The sequence below is a fragment of the Hemiscyllium ocellatum genome, chromosome 33, assembly GCF_020745735.1.
Source record: "Hemiscyllium ocellatum isolate sHemOce1 chromosome 33, sHemOce1.pat.X.cur, whole genome shotgun sequence".
NCBI lineage: Eukaryota > Metazoa > Chordata > Chondrichthyes > Orectolobiformes > Hemiscylliidae > Hemiscyllium > Hemiscyllium ocellatum.
In genome coordinates, this window is record NC_083433.1 from 215,013 (window position 1) to 238,362 (window position 23,350).

The window sequence follows — 23,350 nt, forward strand, 5'->3', positions numbered from 1 at the left end:
GCAAAAACATTCTCAGTTCCTTCGTCCAGATCATTAATGCAAACCCAGCAGTCTGAACTCCTACCAACAACTCAGGTCAGGCTGACGTTTCTTGCATTCACTCACAGGATGAGGGCATTTCTGGCTAGGCCATCATTTGTGGCAATCCCTACTTGCCCAGAGGACAGTTAAGAGTCACCACGTTGCTATGGGTCTGGAGTCATATGTAGGCCAGACAAAGTAAGCATGGCAGTTTCCCTCCCTAAAAGATAGTGGTCTTCTGCCTCCCTCCCTTCTTAAACAGGGGTGTTACATTAGCTATTTTCCAGTCCTTTGAGTCTCTTGCTGACGCCAAATATTCCTAAAAGATCACCATCAGTGCCGATCCAATTGCTCAGCTATTTCCTTCAGAACTCTGGGATGTCGTCCATCTGGTCTGGGTGATTTCTCCATTATCAGATCTTTCAATTTCCCCAGAATCTTCTCCTTCATGATGGTCTCTACATTCACCTCTGCTCTTGACTCTCTTGAAGGTCTGGTATGCTGCTTAGTCTTCCACTGTGAAAACTGGTGCAAAGTACCTATTCAGTGTTGTTCCCCATTACTATTTTTCCAGCCTCATTTACCTGTGGTCCCAAGTCCACTTTGGCCTTTCTTACATTTTATATATCTAAAAAAAACCTTGTGCAACCTTCTTTTATATTTCTAGCTAGCTTGTCCTCATATTTCATCTTTTCCACTATTGCTTTATTTTTAATTCTCCTACGCTGGTTTTTAGAAGCTTCCCAATCCTCTGGCTTTCCATTAATCTTCACCACATTGTATGCTTTTTCTTTTGCTTTTATGCTGCCCTTGACATCTCTTGTCAGCCATGGTTGCCTTGTCCTCTCCTTAGTAAGTTTCTTCTTCTTTGGAATGAATTTCTGTTGTGCCTCCCAAATTACCCTCAAAACTCCTGCCATTCCTCCTCTACTATCTTCCCTGCTCGGCTGCCCTTCCAATCAGTTCTGGCCAGCTCCTCCCTCAGGTCTTTGCAGTTACTTTTACTCAATTGTTATATGGTTACATCTGATTCAAGCTTCTCCCTCTCAAAATGCATGGTGAATTCGATCATATTATGGTCACAGTGTCCCATGGGCTCCTTTGCTTCCGTCTAATTAAACATCATCAAATCCAGAATTGGCTGATACCTAATGAGCTTTACCACAAGCTTCTCCAAAAAACCACCTCGTATACATTCTACAAATCCCTTTTCTTCGGCTCTGCAATCAACCAGGTTTTCCTAGTCCACTTGCATATTGAAGTCCAACGAAGATTGTAATCGTGCCTTTCTTATGCCTTTTCTATCTGCTGATTTATTTTCTGCCCCACAACATGACCATAGAACAGAACAGCACAGAACAGACCCTTCAGCCCACGATGTTATGCCGACCACTGATCCTCATGTAAGCACCCTCAAATTTCTGTGACCATAAGCATGTCCAGTTGTCTCTTAAATGTCCCCAGTGACCTTGCTTCCACAACTGCTGCTGGCAACGCAATCCATGCCCTCACAACTCTGTGTAAAGAACCCGCCTCTGACATCCCCTCTATACTTTCCTCCAACCAGCTTAAAACTATGACCCATTGTGTTAGTCATTTCTGCCCTGGGAAATATTAAATGAATATTAAAATTAAATATTAAATACTTATTTCACAAGCCAGCAGCCTACATTTCAGTAGCAGGAATCAAGGGAGTGCGAGTGGGAAGGGAAATTAGAATGTTAAATACTTAACTCATGAGTCAGCAGAGCGAAGGCTGAACAGGAGCAGAAATAGCCATGGTGACTGCTGGATAAGTTAACTAATATACTCGTGCAGTGGCTAAACCCAAAACACTACACTGTTTCCCACTTGTAGGGTCTCGCACTTGTCCTCCTCCTCTAACCAGAAAAAGACTGTATGGAGGTAAGGATTTTTAAAAATCTCTTTTGGTAATTTAGAGCAGAGGGATGGAAGCTACGGCAGTTGCATGCATCACCATTAGTGTCCCTGCTGACTTCACCTGCAAGAAGTGGACGCATCAGAGACTGAGTTAGGGAACTGGAGCTGGACCTGGATGATCTTGTGATCATTTGGGACAGGGGTGAGGAACCTGCGGCCTTAAGGCCATTGTGTGTGGCCTTTTGAATGAATCCAAGTTTTGCAGAACAAATCTTTTATTTTTTATTAATATGTTTTTTCGTCCTTTATTATTTTTATTTTAATCTTAAAATGAATGTATTTAAAATACCAGAGAGTAACAGAAAAGTCAATGAAATAATCCCCACTTATTGCTGTGAATCTACATTCTCCTACTTAACCAAAATCAAGACGCCCTTAAGGTCACAGATGACGGATACCCATCTAGAGGATCAGCTAAAACTGCAGACCTCCAGGCTGCAACCAGATATTCAAATGCTTTCCTACAAAAAGCAGTCACAACAGAATCATTAAAAGGTTAATTAACTTTAGAATTAACTTTTTTTTAGTTAGTTAGTACATAGTAGTTAGATTTTTACAAAATAATGTGAATTTTGAAGAATATATAATTGAAGTTTCTTGAATGCGGCCTTAGTAGATTACAACTAACGTAATGCGGCCTTCCAACATGAAAAGGTTCCCCATCTCTGATTTGGGACATGTAGGGGGCGATTAGAGAGGAGTTATAGGGAGGTAGTCACACCTAAGTTACAAGATAAACATAGCTGGGTGATCGTCAGAAGAGGGAAAGGAAATAGGTAAATCAGTGCAAGGATCCCCTACGGCCATTTCCCTCAATAATAAGTATACCACTTTGGATACTGTTGTCGAGGGTGACGTACCAGGGGAAAGCCACAGTGGCCAGGTCTCTGGCACTGAAGCTGGCTCTGTGGCTCAGAAGGGAAGTGGGGAGAATAGGACAGCAACAGTGATAGGAGATACAATGGTTAGAGGAACAGACAGGAGATTCTGTGGTCGCCAACAAGACTCCTGGATGGTATGTTGCCTCCCTAGTGCCAGAGTCAAAGGTGCCTCTGACTGAGTCTACAGGATTCTTAAGGGGGAGGGAGAGCAGCCAGAAGTCGTGATACACATCGGTACCAATGACATAGGTAGGGAAAGGGACGAGGACCTGAAAAGTCAATACAGGGAGTTAGGTTGGAAGCTAAAAGGCAGAATGAATAGTGCAGTAACCTCAGGATTGCTATGGATTATTCTATGACCACTTTTGTTGGCCTGTACATAATGCCCTTTGCAGTTCCTTAACATTACCCACAGACATTCTACGCCTTCCGATTCTATATCACTTCTTGCTATCAATGGAATTTCATTTCTTACAACATCATACCTGCCAATTTCAATCTGCGTTACAAGCTCAGTTACCTTGTTCTGTATACTCTGTATATTTAATCACGACACTAGTCCTGCCTTGCCTGTGCCCCCCACCCCACCCCCCACTAGTTGTCCCTTTACCTACTGTAATTAGATTACTGACCCTTTCCATAATCACTGGACACTTTAATAACCTTCTCTGAGCATCCCCTTTTTAACTTATTCTATAAGTTTCCATACAAGTGAACCCAACCACCATTATTTAATTTAAAGCTCTGTCCACAATGATTCATCAGGAGTCTGGTCCTATCAAGGTTCAGATGGCACCCATCCCATTGAAATAGCTCCCTCCATCTCCAGTCCTGGTGCTAATCTCCCATGAATTCTAACCTGCTTCTCCCAAACCAAGAACTAGGAACACAACAATATAACACAGGAAACAGGCCCTTTGACCCTCCATATTAAAACTGTCTTCATTTTCTGTATCCCTCTAGTCCCTTCCTATTCATGTATTTGTCCAGGTGCTTCTTGAATGCTGCTATTGTGTCTGCTTCAACCACGTCCACTGACAACGCATTTCAGGCACTCATCACTCTGTGTGAAAAACTTCCCTCACATATCTCTTTTAAACTTCTCCCCTCGCACCTTGAGCCTGTGTTCCCCTTGTAACTGACCCTCCACCCTTGGAAAAAAGCCTCACCCCTTCCACTCTAACCATGCCACTCACAATCTTATAAACTTCTATTAGGTCGCCCCTCAACCTCCAGCATTGCAATGAAAACAAACCAAGTTTATCCAATCTATTTTCATGGCTAAAATCCCTCATACCATACAACATCCTGGTAAAATCTTTTCTGTGCCCTCTTCAGGTAATGTGATGACCAGAACAGTACACAATATATTCCAAGTGTGGCCTAACTATAAAGTTGCAGCACAACTTGTCTATCCTTAAACCGAATGCCCCCTCCAATGAAGGCAAGCATGCAATAGGCCTCTTTTACTGTGTGTATCTACCTGTGCTGCCATCTTCAGTGGACCTACACACCCAGATCCCTCCGCATAGGAATATTCCTAAAGCTTCTGCCATTCACTGAATAATTTCCACTTGTACTTGACATTCCAAAAGGCATCACCTCACATTTATCCCGATTAAACTCCATCTGCCATTTTTCTGCCATGACTCCAACTGATCAAAATCCTGCTGTATCCTCTTGACATTCCTCCTCATTTTTTGCAACTCCAACAATCTTTGTATCATTTGCAAATTTACTAATTAGACCAGCTATGGTTTCCTCCAAATCATTTACGTAGATCACAACAGCAGAGGTACCAACACTGATCCCTGTGGAACATCACTAGTCACAGCTCTCCATTCCAAAAAACATCCTTCCCCTGTTACCCTCGGTGTCCGGTGACTAAGCCAGTTCTGTATCCATCTTGCCAGCTCACCCCGATACCGTGTGACTTCACCTTTGTACCAGTCTGCCATGAGGGACCTTGTCAAAGTCTTTACTGAAATCCAAGCAGACATCATCAGCTACTTTTCTCTCATCATCTTTGTCACCTCCTCAAAAAACTACATCAGCTCAGTGAGGCACGACCTTCCCTGCTGTCTATCATTAGGAAGTCTATTTGCTTCAAATGCGTATAGATCTTGTCCCTGAGAATCTTTTCCAATAATTTCTCTACCACCAACATGAGTCTCACAGGCCTTGAATTTCCAAGATTATGTCATTACCCTTTTTAAACAATGGGACAACATTGGCTATTCTCCAGTCCTCTGCAACCTGACTTGTCGTCAAGGAAGATGCAAGGATGTCTGTCAAAGCTCTGGCAATTTGCTCTCTTGCCTCCTTCAAATATTCTGGGATAGATCCCATCAGGATTATGGAAAGGTTTGCCTTAGAAACTCAATACTCCCTTCCCGGAGATCATCCTCCACCAATTCCTTCTCTTTGGTGATTGACAAACCAATCTTTCAGCCATGCATTTACCTCTTTAATTTTGTTGACCCTGTGCCAATTGCTTATGGCTCAGGTAGTAATCCAGAAATTACTATTTCTTTGGTTCTGATTTTTAAACTTAGCCCCTAGCTGCTTATATCCCCTTAGTGGAGCTTCTTTCCTCTTTCTACATGTATCATTGGTACCTACATGGATGACAACAACTGAATCATTCTCCTCCCACTCTAAGTTCCTCTGCAGCCCACATGAGATAACCTGGGACATGAGGCAAGCACCACAGCTATTGGGACTTGCGCTCTTTGCCAGAGAGAACAGTGTCTATTCTCTTGTACTCAATTACACATGTATCTGCAAAGAATTTATCATCTCGGTAATTTAAAGTTATTTGCCTCCTAATTAGCCGAGTATTCCTTTGTTGACAAGTTTTAAACTGTCCATTTGCAGTCTTCCTCTCCCCACATCCCCTTTTTCAGGCTTTGTCTCCCCCAGATATCCTTGCAGCTTCCAACTATTCTTCACCTCACTTTTTGGAGCAACCACTTGTCCCCATCAAACCCACTTCCCCACCTGAATATGGCAGACAACTCCTCAGCCTTACAGAATGTCACTCCAGCAAGTGGCACCACCTCAATACAGCAAGGAGTAGTGAACACTAGGGATTAAAAACAATGTCAGATTGGTGGATCTCACAGAATATGAATTCTCTGATTAGACCAGGTGAAGAGCCCCATTCAGGGAGCGCTGGCTGACAGACAAACAGAGGTGTTGGGGATTCTGTTCACTCTGGCAGCCAGCTCTGTGCTAGCTGGGTCAGAATCATATACCATACACGGGTAAGTAAAGGGTGACTTGGTGTTGGGATATTGATGATCATGGAATTGTTTCACCCACAGCCCATGGCAAAAGGCTGTCGAGTGACTCCTTCATTGTCATTGCTTATTTGTCTGTAATAGCTCATCCAGAGGCCTTCTCTTGTGTTGGCTGAACCTCAATGCAGCAAGTAACAGTAGATAATCAGCCTGTGAGTGAAATAGAAGGTTCTCATCAGCTCTGTCCTTTCTACTACAGGATGACTTTCTTCTAACTGGTTGCCTTCACAATTAAATTTTCCTGCCTATTTTGAGGACAGGTTCACTCACTGTACTGCATGATTCAGCCCTGATCCAGAGAATCAGCACGTGTGCCTGCACTGGATTCAAGGTGCGAGGAAAATTGTCTCCAGTTAAAATGAGAGCAGGACAGGTCCACTTTGCAAATCGCAGCACTGACAAATGGATGTAAATTAGCCTCAATAATGAGTCACTTTACCAATAAATTAATGTTTAAAGGGAATTACTGGGACACCCAAGTTTCCTCACATGTCCAATATGGTATCCAGCAAACTGGCCAGGTTTCCTGGAGCTTCTCAGAGAAACCTCTCAATGACAAGCACCTCACCCCAGACTGAGGGATCCAGCATCAGGAAGCAGGCATCCACTGATGATCCCACATCTTCCTATTATTACACCTCAGACTCCTAGCAATGATCCCTGGTGAAGACCACAATGCTGTGGAGGCACTGCAGAGCTTCTGGTCTCTGACTGGTCAGCAGCTCTTTCTGCTCCTGGGAGTGAGTCCTAAGTCTTTTGGGGGCAAGTTAAGTCCCTCAGGACTCCCCCACAAATGGGACAAAGATACTGTGACCATAGAGAAAGTACAAACGTAAGGTCTATACCATCTTTTACAAGGTTTGTACAGAAGACATCGAACAATACTCAGGAATTCACAGGATGTGGATGGCACCGGCTGGGCAAGTATTTATTGCATATCCCTAACTGCCGTTGAATTGCTTTCTTAAACCACTGCAGTCTTTTTGTCCACAATGTCATTAGGTAGGGAGTTCCAAGATTTTGACCCACCGACCCTGAAAGAACAGTGAACATAGAACGGTATGACGCAGGATAGGTCCTTCAGCCCTCGATGTTGCGCCAACCTGTGAATTAATCTAAGCCCATCCCCCTATACTATCGCATCACCATCCATGGGCTTATTCAAGGACTGTTTCAATCTCCCTATTGTGGCTGAGTAACTACATTAGCAGGTAGGGCATTCCATGCCCTTACCACTCTCTGAGTAAAGAACCTGCCTCTGACATCTGTCTTAAATCTATCACCCCTCAATTTGTAGTTATGACCCCTCGTACACACTGACATCATCATCCTAGGAAAAAGACTTCCACTATCTACCTTATCGAATCTTCTAATCATCTTGTAGGTCTCTATCAAATCCTCTCTTAGCCTTCTTCTCTCCAATGAGAACAGACCCAAGTCCCTCAGCCTTTCCTCATAAGACCTTCCCTCTAGACCAGGCAACATCCTGGTAAATCTCCTCTGCACCTTTTCCAATGCTTCCACATCCTTCCTGTAATGGGGCAACTAGAACTGTACACAATATTCCAAATATGGCCACACCAGCATTTTGTACAGTTGCAGCATGACATTGCGGCTCCCAAACTCAATCCCTCTATCAATAACACCTAATACACCGTATGTCTTTTTAATAGCACTATCCAACTGGGTGACAACTTTCAGGGATCTATGTACATGGATTCCAAGATCCCTCTGCACATCCACACTATCAAAAATCTTTCCATTGACCCAGTACTCTGCCTTCCTATTATTCATCCCAAAGTGAATCACCTCACATTTATCTGCATTGAACTCCATTTGCCACCTCTCAGCCCAATTATCCAAGTCCCCCTGCAACCTTCTCCCTCACTATCCACTACTCCACTGACATTAGTGTCATCTGCAAACTTTCTAATCCATCCACTATGCCTGCATCGAAGTCATTTATAAAAATGACAAACAGCAGCGGTCCCAAAACAGAACCTTGTGGCACACCACTAGTAACCGGACTCCAGGCTGAAAAGTTTCCATCAATCACCACTTGCTGCTTTCTTACAGAAAGCCAATTTCTAATCCAAACTGCTAAATCACCCTCAATCCCACGCCTTTGCATTTTTTCCAACAATCTACCATATGGAACCTTTTCAAATGCTTTACTGAAGTCCGTGTAAACCATGTCAACTGGCCTATCCTCATCCACATGCTTGGTCAGCTTGTCAATAAACTCTGCAGTTTTGTGAATCATGACCTGCCCTTGACAAAACCATGTTGACTATCTGCATACAAATTGTGACTGGCTAGATGATTATAAATCCTATCTCTTTTAATCTTTTCCAAAGCTTTTCCTACAGACATAAGGCTCACTCGTCTATAACTACTTGGGTCATCTCTGCTGCCCTTCTTGAACAAGGGCACACATTTGCAAACATCCAGTCCTCTGGTACTAAACCTGACATATTTTCAAGTCTGGATGATGAGTGACTTGGATGGGAGCTTGCAGGGGATGGTGCTCCCATGTACCTGCTGCCCTTATCCATCCGGATGTAAGTGGCTATGGGTTTGGAAGGTGCTGTCTGTGGAGCTCTAGCTCTCCTGGAATCAGTCTTTGGTGTACATGGCACAATTTCAAAATTTGTCAAGAACAAAAACTTGGAAACTTTGGAGAAAGATAGCAGAGAACTTCAAAAAGGGCATAGACACAAAGACACAACAGCTGGTCAAGTGTTAAATGAAATTTAATACAGACAAGTGTGAATTGATTCATTTGATAAAAAGAACATAGAAAATATAAATTAAACAGTAAAATGTGAAAGGAGCAGGAACAAAGGGATATCTATGTCTGCCTACATAAACCATTAGTAGCAGCACAGGTTGATGGAGTGGTTAATAAAGCATGGGTCCACATAAGGAAATATGTTAAATTTGTACAGAAATTTAACTGCTTCAACTAGATAATCCCATTCCAGTTCTGGGCACCACTCTAGGAATGATACAAAGATACTTCAAAGAGTACAGAAAAGATTCCCAAGAATTCTCCCTGAGGAACCTAATTACACAGGTAAAGTGGAGAAGATGGGACTGTTTTTCTTGACAAAAGGCAAGAGATTTGAGCAAAATGTTCAAAATCATGAAAAGTCTAAACTGAGGGGATAAGTAAGAACTGTTTCTATTGGTGGAAGAATTGACAACAGAGGACATAGATTAAAGTAATTGGCTACACAATGAGGAATGTGTGTCAAATATCTTGTGTGAATGGAGTGCTTAGGATTTGGACATACTGACTGAGAATGATGTAGAATCAGGTTCAATCCAGGCATCTGAAAGGACTTGGCTCATTACCTGAAAAGGAACAATATGCAGGGGTACAGAGAGAAGATGTCGGAGTGGCATTAGGAGAATTGCTCATTGTAAGACCCAGCACAGGCATGATGGGCCAAATGGCCTTTTTTGCTGTAATAATTCTGTGACACTTACTGCTATTGGACAAGGTTGGCTGAAGCAGTACTGACAGACTACCACCTGAACACATTTCTGACCTTCTGCTGTGCTATGCAGTGATGCAAGTTTACTTTTCTGAGTTAGCAGATTGATGGTGTGAGGTGTTCAACCTCTCAGTCACTTACCTGAGGAATCTCAGTTTACCTATCACTATTTGCTCCCTTCATCTCCACCATTCTATGAATTAGCAGAAGTAGTTAATAGGTTGTGATTCCTTATAATCCTTCTGAAAAATATTCAGAATTTTCACCAATACACAACCTCTATTAATTGTCCATTTCCAGTTATGTTTTAGTGTGCTAAATGCTTAATGGAAACATTAAAATCTGAACATCAACCATCTAGTTTGCCACTAAAAATTAAGTACAAATTGTCGGTTTAAAACCAGCTGAGTCCGAGCATAATTTGAGTTGTTATAATAGATATTTTACTTTATCTTAACTCAGCTTTAGTAGTCTAATCTATGTCAACCTCTTTTTGTCATCCATGAACTACAACACTTACCTTGACAATGATTCATATAACTTCTTCCCAAACTTCTCCTTCACTGAATTCGCTGTATCCCTGAGGGCAAAGAAAAAGCAGGACAAGATTCCCATTCAAAAGCATCCAAAGACTTTCAAGCAGCATATAATTTGTACAATATCACTACATTTGGAATCTATATTAAGAAAAAAAAAGTGTCCACTGCACAGTGTGAGCACATGAACACATGCTGGATAATATAAAACATATCCATGCTAGGACATGCTAAGCAGAGACACGTATGAAATTCCTAGAGGCCTGGCATTTAAACTGGAATTCCATCAATAAACCCATCGATTTGAACTTCATTTACAAACTTCTGAGGAAAAAAAAACGGAAATGATATCACCCACCTTCGAAGACCAAGACACATAATTAGAAAGTGGGACATAACACCCGCACTTCACTAGAGACTCACTGATGAGATTACTTAGCATGGTGTCAAAATGTCTGAAAACAAACCTGACAGCTCAGCGAGCAAACTTACATCCAGAACTTCAACCTGAGCTCCAAATCTGCTCAAAAATTGTTTTTTCCTTATCTACTCTAGTTACATTCTCAAAACTCCAGCAGTTAAGCATAACTTCTGTTTCATATACCTTCATTAAGTTTTTCTAACCCAGTTAATGTTTCCCAAGCATTCTGTTATCACGCTGGCATGGACCAGTTTGGACCAAAGAGCCTGTTTCCATGCTGGAGCACTCTATGGCTCCATGTCTTTTATAACAGGTGCTAGCATTTGTCCCACTACTGACGTTAGTCAAACTGGTCTATGAATCGCGATACTTTCTTTCCTTCCTTTCTTAAATAGTGGAATTACATTTGCCATCCCCCAATCTATAGGAATTTCTCCAGAGTCCATAGAATTTTAGAAATGACCACAGATGCATCCAATATTTCCAAAGCCAGTTCCTTTAGTGGATTCTCAGGCCTGGAGATTTGCCAGCCTTTAATCTCATTAGTTTCTCTCACACATTTTTTATTTTACTAATACTGACTTTCTTCAAATCTTCCCTCTCACCAGGTGCTTGGTTCCCTCTGATTTCTGGGAAATTCTGTGGAGCCTGAAGCAAAGTGTGTGCTCAGTTATGGGTTCAGGGAGCCAATCACATAGCTGTTGGCAGGCAGAAGACTTTTGTTATAACCAACTGGTCATGCGCCCACAAAATAATCAGCTCCTTGCTGCCACTGACTCTCCGTTCTCACACACTCCAGCTCCTGTAATAGTGTCCTCCACTGGTTGAGCAAATAGTTATGTAAATAGTACTTACTTAGAACGTCATTAACCTGCTCTTTAAATATGCAGCGAACCTTTCCACAATCCCTGGTTTTCAAAAGTGCTTTTTTTCATCTTAGTCCACAATCAAACTTACTGCAATGGAATGTCTAATTTTGTAAAACTCACATTGGATGTAATTTGTGACATTGCAGGTGCTGAAACCTTACTGAAGAAACCCAAAATTTCAGGAAAAATGGAACGGACTTGCTAATTACAAATTAATCAAGGTTCTCAGTGAGTCCAGAACAGAACTAGAGGGCATAGGTTTAAGGTGAGAGGGGAAAGATTTAAAACGGAACAGAGGGGCAACGTTTTCACACAGATGGTGTTGTGTGTATGGAATGAGCTGCCAGAGGAAGTGGTGGAGGCTGGTACAATTACAACATTTAAAAAACAGTTGGATGGGTAGATGAATAGGAAGGTTTGGAGGGGCCAAGTGCTGACAACTGGGTGAGATTTACTTCGGATATCTGGTCGGCAAGGACGAGTTGGACTGAAGGGTCTGTTTCCATGCTGTACATCGCTACGAGTCGATGACGGGGTGACAGGTTAGTATTTTGGGGAGACAGGTGATCATGGCAGATTTAAAAGGAGAAAGGGAGCCCCAGAGTGTGAACAAACTTCACCTGGCTGCAACTATCAATTTCTAAATTGTATCAACATTTCAGTCAACTCCTTACCATTGAAGCTACTCACCACAGCTGTTTACGAACTGCCTGCCCTTTCAATGTCTCTACATTGAAGTTGTTGGTTCGTGCAGGCATAATGAAGAATGCAACCACCGTCACACGACTTTGATGAGTCTGCAACAAATGATATTTTTAAAATGAGTCATTCACATAAAACCAATGAGAAACAAACTTTTCATTACTGGCAATTTAGACAAATGTTGCAAACACTTCAGCATTCTCACAATTTCTAGGATAAAAAAATAACAAAAGCACAAAATGTACTTAGAGATACGGTCTGATGATATTCATTATTTGAGCTCCCGAAAAGTCGAATTTCCTGTTCCTTGGATGCTGCCTGACCTGCTGCGCTTTTCCAGCAACACATTTTCAGCTCTGATCTCCAGCATCTGCAGACCTCACTTTTTCCAATAACAAAACCCACCCCAACCACTCAGAAGTGTGGACAGAACACAAATTCTCTGCAGACAAATATATTCTAATTCACCTTATTTTTTATTTGCTCATAGAATGGAAGTTTTAACAATAAGACCAAAATTTGGTGCCTATTCCTAAGTGCCCTGAAACAGGTGGTGAAGCAGCGCATTCTTTAACTGCTTCAGGCCACATTCCAGGTAAACCCAAAGCACTGTCAGGGAGGGAGGTGCAAGGTTTTGATCAAGGCAAACTGAAAGAACAATCATTATAGTTCTAGCTCAGCATGGAAGGGATGGTGTTCCCATGTTTCTGCTGCCCTTGATTTTTCCAGGTGTTACAAGTCATGAAAAGAGTTTGTATTAAAGAGGGTTGGAAGGTTTGAGCTATAGGAAGAGGATGAATAGACTCAGGCTATTTTCTCTGAAGTGTCAGACACTGAGGGGTGACAGAGGTTTCTAAAATCATGAAGGACATGGATAGGGTGAATAGACAAGGTCTTTTGCCCAGGGTGGGGGGAGTCCAAATTTAGAGGGGCATGGGTTTTAGGTGAGAGGGGAAAAGATTGTTTCATACAACTTTGTGGGAAACTTGGGAAGAGGTAGCTGGGCCCCTTGCTGAGGTATTTGTATCATCAACAGCCAGGGCTTAGGTGACAGCAGACTGAAGGTTGGCTAATGTGATGCCACTATTTGAGAAAGGTGGGAAGGAAAAGCCAGGAAACCACAGACCGGTGAGCTGGACGTCAGTGGTGAGCAAGTTGTTGGAGGGGTTCTGAAGGACGTGGTTTATATATATTTGGAAAAGCAAGGACTGATTAGGGGTAGTCAACATGGCTTTCTGTGTAGGAAATTGCATTTCACTAACTCGATTGAGTTGTTTGAAGAGGTGACAAAGAAGATTAATGAAGGCAGAGTGGCAGATGTTGTCTATATGGACTTCAGCAAGGCCTTCAGTAAGTTTCCACATGTTAGACTGGTTAGTAAGCTTAGATCATGTGGAATTGGGGGGAGCTCGCCATATGAATACAAAATTGGCTTGAAGATAGGATACAGAGAGGAGGTAGAGGGTTGCTTTTTGGACTAGAGTCCTGTGGTCAGTGGTGTGCCAGAAGAATCAGTAATGGGTCCACTGCTTTTCATCTTTTATATAAATGATTTGGATGTGAATATAGGAGGTATGGTTATTAAGTTTGCGAATGTCACCAAAATAGGTCAGAAATCACATGACACCAGATTAGCATGATCAGAAATTACTAGCTTTTGGAGCACTGCTCCTTTGTCTGGTGAAGAGATTTCATGAAGAAGCAGTACTCCAAAAGCTTTGATTTTGAATAAACCTATTGGAGTATAACCTGGTGTCATGTGACTGCTGACCTTGTCCACTCCAGTCCAATACTGGCACCTCCACATCATGGCTAACAAAATAAATGATGTAGCAGATATTGAAGAAGATTATTTCAGAGTACAGAAGGATCTTGATCAGATGGACCAATGAGTGGCTGATAGAGTTTAATTTAGATAATGCGAGATGTTGCATTTTGATAAGACAAATCAGGGCAGGACTTATACAATAAGTGGTAGGGCCCTGGGGAGTGTCACCAAACAAAGAGAAAGAGAGATGCACAGTTCCTTGAAAGTGGAGTCACAAGTAGACAGAATGGTGAAGGAGATGCTTGGCCCTCCTGTCTTCATTGGTCAGAACATTGAGTATAAGAGTTGGGATATCATGTTGCAGCTGTATAGGATATGAGTGAGGCTACTTTTAGAATATTATGCGCAATTCTGGTTGCCCTTCTGTAGGAAGGATGTTGCTGAACTTGAGAGTGCGCAGAAAATATTTTCAAGGATATTACCAGGACTGGAAGGTTTGAGTTATGGGGAGCGACTGAACAAGCTGTTGGCTATTTTCCCTGGAGCATTGGAGGCTGAGGGGTGACATTATAGACGTCGATAAATTTGTGAGGGGCATGGATAGGGTAAACAGCCCAAGGCAGGGGAGACCAAAGCTGGAGGTCATAGGTTTAAGGTGAGAGGGCAGGATTTAAAAAGGAGGATATGGAAGATATAGACTGTAGGGAAATAGATGATGACATCTTGCAAAATGTCCATATCACAAAGGAGGAAGTGCTGGATGTCTTGAAACGGTTAAAGGTGGATAAATCCCCAGGACCTAATCGGGTGTACCCGAGAACTCTGTGGGAAGCTAGAGAACTGATTGCTGGGCCTCTTGCTGAGATATTTGTATCATCGATAGTCACAGGTGAGGTGCCAGGAGACTGAAGGTTGGCAAACGTGGTGCCACTGTTTAAGAAGGGTAGTAAGGACAAGCCAGGGAACTAGAGACCAGTGAGCCTGACATCAGTGGTGGGCAAGTTGTTGGAGAGAATCATGAGGGACAGGATGGACATGTATTTGGAAAGGCAAGGACTGATTAGGGATAGTCAACAGGGTTTTGTGTGTGGGAAATCATGTCTCACAAACTTGATAGAGTTTTTTGAAGAAGTAACAAAAAAGATTGATGAGGGCAGAGCAGTAGATGTGATCTATATGGACTTCAGTAAGGCGTTCGACAAGGTTCCCCATGGGAGACTGATTAGCAAGGTTAGATCTCATGGAATACAGGGAGAACTAGCCATTTGGATACAGAACTGGCTCAAAGGTAGAAGACAGAGGGTGGTGGTGGAAGGTTGTTGTTCAGACTGGAGGCCTGTGACCACAAGGATCGGTGTTGGGCCCTCTACTTTTTGTCATTTACATAAATGATTTGGATGCGAGCATAAGAGGTACAATTAGTAAGTTTGCAGATGACACCAAAATTGGAGGTGTAGTGGACAGTGAAGAGAGTTACCTCCGATTACAACAGGATCTGGACCAGATGGGCCAATGGGCTGAAAAGTGGCAGATGGAGTTTAATTCAGATAAATGCGAGGTGCTGCATTTTGGGAAAGCAAATCTTAGCAGGACTTATACACTTAATGGCAAGGTCCTAGGGAGTGTTGCTGAACAGAGAGACCTTGGAGTGCAGGTTCATGGCTCCCTGAAAGTGGAGTCACAGGTAGATAGGATAGTGAAGAAGACGTTTGGTATGCTTTCCTTTATTGGTCAGAGTATTGAGTACAGGAGTTGGAAGGTCATGTTGCGGCTGTACAGGGCATTAGTTAGGCCACTGTTGGAATATTGCGTGCAATTCTGGTCTCCTTCCTAACGGAAAGATGTTGTAAAACTTGAAAAGGTTCAAAAAAGATTTACAAGCATGTTGCCAGGGTTGGAGGATCTGAGCTACTGGGAGAAGCTGAACAGGCTGGGGCTGTTTTCCCTGGACCGTCGGAGGCTGAGGGGTGACCTTATAGAGGTTTACAAAATTATGAGGGACATGGATAGGATAAATAGACAAAGTCTTTTCCCTGGAGTCAGGGACTCCAGAACTAGAGGGCATAGGTTTAGGGTGAGAGAGGAAAGATATAAAAGAGACCTAAGGAGCAACTTTTTCATGCAGAGGGTGGTATGTGTATGAAATGACTGGCAGAGGATGTGGTGGAGGCTGGTACAATTGCAACATTTAAGAGGCATTTGGTTGGGTATATGAATAGGAAGGGCTTGGAGGGATATGGGCCGGGTGCTGGCAGGTGGGGCTAGATTGGGTTGGGATATTTGGTCAGCATGGACGGGTTGGACCGAAGGGTCTGTTTCCATGCTGTACATCTCTATGACTCTATGACCCATTTTCACACAGAGGGTGGTACATGTACTACAAGCTGCCAGAGGAAGCGGTGCCAGCAAGTTGAATTAGACCATTCAAAAGGCAACTGGATGGGGATATGAATGGGAAGAATTTCAATTGACATGGGCCAAATACTAGCAAACGGGACCAGGGTTACATTGGGATGTCTGGTCGGCGCAAATGAGTTGGACCGAAGGACCTGTTTGCGTACTATATAACTTTAAGGGTTTGGAAGAATAAGAGGCCTTGCTAATTGTCAGTTTATGGAACAGCTCAACAATTCTAGCATATCCCCAGATGTTGATGCTGAGCATTTGCAGAGGCAACTGAGAATCAGATGCTTTTGTCATTTCTGGTACCCAGATCAATGATGGTTCATCAGTCCAATTTTTTTTAACTTTTTTATGATAATCTGTTCCAACTTAGTGGCTTGCTTGGCCATTTCAGAGGGTACTTAAGAGTCAACCACATTGCTGTGGGTCTGGGATCACAGCCTAGGTAAAGATGGCAATTTCTTCGCTCCTAAAGAACATCGTATATAAGATGGATTTTCATGGCAATCTGCTGTTTTGTGGTCACCATTAATGAGACTAGGTTTTTATTATTCAGTTATTATGAATTAATTTCTTTCTAATTTCCTTTAGCTGTCATGAGAGGATTTTAACACACATCTCTGGAGAATTACTCCAGGCCTTTGATCTCATGATTAGTACTTAAAATCATCCCAATGGCATCAAGCGCAACAGCCTCTCTCAATCAGTCAATGTGCACACATAAACCAACTATGGACGTTCCTGCAGTGTACAATTCAGCATCTTATTACAAGGACAACCTCTACCACTACTAGTAAATTAGCTTTAACAACAAAACTTCCTAAAAGAATAATTAAAGGACAGAGTGAACCACAAACCATACAAGATGACAGAGTCTCTTCCTTCTCCAATCTCTAGCAAAATAATACATTCAGAATCCAAGTTTAAAAATATGAAAACAGATAAATTACCTGGAGGAGATAATTGAGACGTGCTAATGCTTCCAGGAATAAATCTGCACCTTTGTTGGTAAATTCGTATCGCCCAGCAATGAAGAAATAGACAGTCTTATCCAGGTCAAAATCCAAATGACTAGAAAGAATCAAGATCAGAATTGTTTAAAATTTAATACCAAGGTGGGAAGTGCCCGGTGGTGGGCTAGTTATTACGTTATGATTAAAAATTAAGTATCAAAATAAAAAATTCTGAAAATACAGAGATGAATTAGCAAAGCCAGAACAGTCCTTCTGTAGGTCTCAAAACACTTTTCAATACAATCATAAAGTGAGAAAGGAGATGACCTATCCCAAGAGCGGGAGATGAATTTCAAATCGGACATCAGGAAAAGTCAAAACCAAGGGAGAAATGTCAAGATTGACAAAGAATAAATAAAAACAAAGAGCTGGAAAAATTTAGCAGGTCTGACAGTGTGTTAATATTTCGAGTGTGGTATGACTCTTCTTCACAACTGTGTTCAGGTTTGGTCTTAACTGAGTCTTAGACTGAAAGCTTGTGCATCATGCAATCCATGTCAGGAATCACTGCTGCTGACGCTGCCTTCTTTAATTCACTTCTCTAGGTCAATGCCTCTGTTTAATTTTTACAACTACTCCCATTTAAATTTTAAGCCTGCTTTACATCCCTGAAACTCCATCTTCATATAATATTGGCCAACACAGTACAGCAAGAATATTACAGTGATGAGCTAGGGGAAAATAAGTTCACCCAGCTAATATCAGGGATAAAAGAGTGCAATTATGAATCATGAGGACACAAGAAAGCATACGTGATATAATTATGAAGGTGTCTGACAGAGTAAAAGGTTGGAGATAAGTAAGCAGTGGCATAAAACCTAGAACAATACTCAAAGCCTAATGAGATTATTAGATTATTTTCTAATGAGGTTCAAAGTTTTCACATTATTTTATGTTATAATTGATAATAAGCACACTAACATTATATTTGAGCAGCCATATTGGTTCATAAATTTAGATCAATACAAAACAGCAAATTTTTACAGGATATGTAGTAGGAGCAAAATAATGTGATTAAATTCCTGCCAGATCCCTCACTGGCATTAGCAGGCACAAACTTGCTTTTGTTGAGAACAATACATCAGTCTGACTAAAGAAACTCATCGTCTTACCCATAGAAATGGCCTCTCACAAACTCCTGAATCCGCATCTTGCTCTTGGAGTGCAAATTCTGAAACTCATGCACTGCAGAGAACTTCCTCAAATTCAGTCCATTTGGAGTCACCACATCTATTGAAGAAAATGGAACTGAATATTAAAGGCAGGAGCTCTAAGGAATAATTAACATAGCAATGCTGTGAAGGGACTTCCATAATTCTGTTACTCTTCCTGAATTTACAACTATAATTCCACAAGTTACTGGGTTCAGGAGCCAACCTACATTCAGGGAAACAATCTCAAGGCTGCTCCAGATCTCACAGGTAGGGGTAAAAACAAGACAATCTAATAGATCTGTCCTCTGGGGGAATAACATTGGAAGAGGATGATTAATTGTGTCAAAAGGTAAGGAGATAAGGCACCCCACAGTCAGGGAGAAAATGGTTGTGACTTTGTGTAAGGTTTTTTTAAAGCAGATGGATAGAGCTATTATCAGAGGAATTCACACAAGATGATAAAAGCTTATTGTATTACATGGCAATAGGACGGCCTACAATTTCAATCATTTAAAGGCACAGTAGAAATCTTCCTAAAATTCCTAAATTTCACTCACGAGGTTTGCATTTGAGTAGGTATCCTGCTTCAACTGCTGTGATGTCTGACACAGTTGTGAAGACATGAGTACAATGAACAGCAGCACGTTCCATGCAGTATCGGTGGTAAATCTGCCTCTCTCCCGCTTCACGATCTACATCAAACTAAAAGAAAGATCATCTGTGTCACCATCATGCGGAGTTCATCAATGAACGAATGTCCATAAAGTGAACACCAGTGAGTTCCTTGAAAAACATGAACATTCATACCCTGTATTTTTCTCAAGGAACACAATGGAATCCAGAATAGTTTGCTTCAGTCTTAACAAAAGAAAATGAAATAATTTTTTCAAGATTTGCTAATAAAGATAACCAACAAGTAAATTACATAATGATCTCACTGAAACTTGCAAAATTCTTAAAGGACTTTACAGGGTGAATGTAGAAAGAATGTTTCTCTTGGCTGGAAACTTTAAAACTTGGGGAACTAACCTCAATACAGAGGTGAAGCTATTTAAGACTGAGATTAAGAGGAATTTTTTAATTTAGAGGTGGTGAACCTTTGAAATGATCTATCCCAGAAGGCTGTGGAAGTTTAATCACTGATGTAAATACAAGTAAATCCTGTCCTTCAGAATCCCTTCCAAAAACTTACCCACCACTAATGTAAGGCTACATGGATATATCTACTAGAGAAGGAGCAATACTTGACCTTTTGTTGGGAAATAAGGTAAGACAAGTGAATGAGCTGTCAGAAGAGGAACACTTTGGGGCAAGTGATCATAATTCTATTAGTTTTAGAACAATTATGGAAAAGGATAGAACATAGACCATTACAGCGCAGCACAGGCCCTTCGGCCCTGTATGTTGTGTCGACCTGTGGAACCAACCTGAAGCCCATCTAACCTACACTATTCCATTTTCATCCACATGTCTATCCAATGATCATTTAAAAGCCCTTAAAGTTGGCGAATCTGCTACTGTTACAGTCATTGCATCCCCCGTCCATACTACTCCCTGAGTAAAGAAACTGCCTCTGACTTCTGTCCTATATCTATCACCCCTCAGTTTAAAGCCACGTCCCCTTGTACTGACTATCACCATTCAAGGAAAAAGGCTCTCACTGTCCACTCTATCTAACCCTCTGATTATCTGGTATGTCTCAATTAAGTCACTCCTCAACCTTCTTCTCTCTAATGAAAAAAGCCTCAAGTCCCTCAGCCTTTCCTCATAAGAACTGTCCTCCATACCAGGAGTAAAACTCATCTGAACCCTTTCCAAAGCTTCCACATCCTTCCTATAATGCGGTGACTAGAACTGTCTGCAATATTCCAAGTGTAGCTGCACCAGAGTTTTGGCTCCAAAACTCAATCCTTCTACTGATAAAAGCTAACCCACTGTATGCCTCCTTAACAACCATTTCAACTTGGTTGGCAACTTTCAGGGATCTATGCATATGGACACCGAAATCTCTCTGCTTATCAACACTACCAAGAATCTTTCCATTAGCCCAGTACTCTTTATTCCTGCTGCTCCTTCCAAAGTGAATCACCTCACACTTTTATGCATTAAACTCCATTTGCCACCTCTCAGCCCAGCTCTGCAGCTTATCTATGTCACTCTGTAACCTACAATATCCTTCAGCACTATCCACAACTCCACCAACTTTATTTTCATCCACAAATCTACTAACCTGTCCTACTACACACTCTGCCAGGCCATTTATAAAAATGACAAACAGCAATGGCCGCAAATCAGATCTTTGTGGTACACCACTAGTAACTGAATCCAGGATGAACACTTCTCATCAACCACCACCCTCTGTCTTCTTTCAGCTAGCCAATTTCTGATCCAAACCACTAGAATACCCTCAATCCCATGCCTCCATATTTTGTGCAAGAGTCTCCCATGGGGAACTTTATCAAACGCCTTACTGAAATCCATATACACATCAACCGCCTTACCCTCATCCATCTGCTTGGTCACCTTCTCAGAGAATTCAATAAGTTTTGTGAGACACAACCTATTCTTCACAAAACAGTATTAACTATCCCGAGTCAACACATTCCTCACTAGATGATTATAAATCCTCTCTCTTATACCTTTTTCCAACACTTTACCCACAACTGAAGTAAGACCAGTGAGCCTTTAATTACCAGGATTGTCTCTACTCCCTTTCTTGAACAAGTGTCTAGATTAGAGTGGTGCTGGAAAAGCACAGCAGGTTAGGCAGCAACCGAGGAGCAGTAAAATCGACGTTTCGGACAAAAGCCCTTCATCAGGAATACAGGCAGAGAGCCTGAAGGGTGGAGAGATATCTCTGCCTGTATTTCTGATGAAGGGCTTTTGCCCGAAACGTTGATTTTACTGCTCCTCAGATGCTACCTGACCTGCTGTGCTTTTCCAGCACCACTTTAATCTAGACTCTGGTTTTCCAGCATCTGCAGTCCTTGTTTTTACCTTCTTGAACAAGGGAACAACAGTTGTTATCCTCCAGTCTTCTGGCACTATTCCTGTAGACAATGACAACATAAAGATCAAAGCCAAAGGCTCTGCAATCTCCTCCCTGGCTTCCCAGAAAATCCTAGGATAAATCCCATCCGGCCCAGGGGACTATCCATTTTCACACTTTCCAGAATTGCTAACACCTCACCCTTGCGAACCTCAATCCCATCTAGCCTAATAGCCTGTATCTCAGTAATCTTCTCGATAACATTGTCTTTTTCCAGCGTGAATACTGATGGAAAATATTCATTTAGTGCTTCTCCTATCTCTTCTGACTCCACGCACAACTTCCCAGTACTATCCTTGATTGACTATAGAAAGATTAGGACCATTCTTTTATTTCTGATATACCTATAGAAAGCTTTAGGGTTTTCCTTGATCCTACCTGCCAACGGCTTCTCATGTCCCCTCCTGGCTCTTCTTAGCTCTCTTTAGGTCTTCCCTGGCTAACATGTAACTCTCAAGTGCTCTAACTGAGCCTTCACATCTCATCCTAACATAAGTCTTCTTTTTCCTCTTGACAAGAGATTTAACTTCTTTAGTAAACCTCAATTCCCTCGCTTGACCACTTCCTTCCTGGCTGACAGGTACATACTTAGAGGACATGCAGTAACTGTTCCCTGAATAAGCTCTACATTTTAATTGTGCCTATCCCCTGCAGTTTCCTTCCCCATCCTATGCATTCTAAATCTTGCCTAATCACAGCATAATTGCCTTTCTCCCAGCAATTAACTCTTGCCCTGCATTATATACCTATCCCTTTCCATCACTAAAGTAAACATAACCGAATTGTGGTCACTATCACCAAAGTGCTCATCTACCTCCAAATCTAACACCTGGCCAGGTTCATTACCCAGTACCATCCAAGGTGGCCTCACCCCTTGTTGGCCTGTCTACCATCCTGCACACATTGAACAAAAACTGACCCATCTAAAGTACTTGAACTATAGTATTTCCAGTCAATATTTGGAAAGTTAAAGGCCCCCTACCCTGTCACTCTCGCTCCTGTCCAGAATTATTTTTGCAATCCTTTCCTCTACATCTCTGGAACTATTTGGAGGCCTATAGAATACTCCCAAAACGGTTACCTCTTCTTTCCTGTTTCTAACCTCAGCCCATACTACCTCAGTAGGTGACTCCTTAAGCGTCCTTTCTGCCACTGTAACAGTGTCCTTGATGAACAGTGTCACACCTTCCCCTCTTTTGCCATCTTCTCTGTTCTTACTGAAACATCTAAACCCCAGGACCTGCAGCAACCATTCCTGTCCCTGCTCTACCCATGACCTTGAAATGACCACAATGTCGAAATCCCAGGTACTAACCATGCTGCCAGTTCACCCACCTTCCTCTGGATGCTCCTGGCATTGAAGAACACACACTTCAACCGACGTTGCTGCTTGCTGCTGAATTCTTGGCATCTTGAAACCATATTTCTGACCTCACTACTCTCAAGCCCCTGGACACTAGACCTACAATTTTAGGTTCCCATTCCCCTGCTGAATGAATTTAAACCTCCCTGAATAGCATTAGTATATTAAGGTTAAATATTAGAGTAAGGCTAATTGTGAATGGCAAGGCTCATAGGTGTAGGGAATGCTAGGTGACTGGAGAAATTGGAGTCACATATTCAATCATTTAAATGTATATAATCTAAAACATTAATTATAACTATTGGTTGAGGGCCCATCACTTACATTCTCTAATGAGAATACCCGTTATCCTTGCTGTCTTTTGATGCTCAGCCAATTTCCTATACTGAGCAATAATAGCCTTTCAATTCTACAGGCTTCGCCTTTT

The 23,350-nt window shown here is 42.0% G+C and overlaps 1 protein-coding gene across 1 annotated transcript in view; it reads right to left on the reverse strand.

The window, feature by feature from the left end:
* The window catches only part of LOC132831169 (glycogen [starch] synthase, muscle-like), a 90,301-nt gene that overhangs the window by 46,125 nt on the left and 20,826 nt on the right, over positions 1-23,350 (reverse strand). Inside the window, exons 8-12 of the mRNA XM_060849179.1 lie at positions 19,069-19,213; positions 18,470-18,587; positions 17,295-17,415; positions 12,162-12,268; positions 10,166-10,225 (exon numbers count right to left, since the gene is read on the reverse strand). Coding sequence (XP_060705162.1) covers positions 10,166-10,225; positions 12,162-12,268; positions 17,295-17,415; positions 18,470-18,587; positions 19,069-19,213 — 551 coding nt within the window. The remainder of the gene's footprint in view (positions 1-10,165; positions 10,226-12,161; positions 12,269-17,294; positions 17,416-18,469; positions 18,588-19,068; positions 19,214-23,350) is intronic.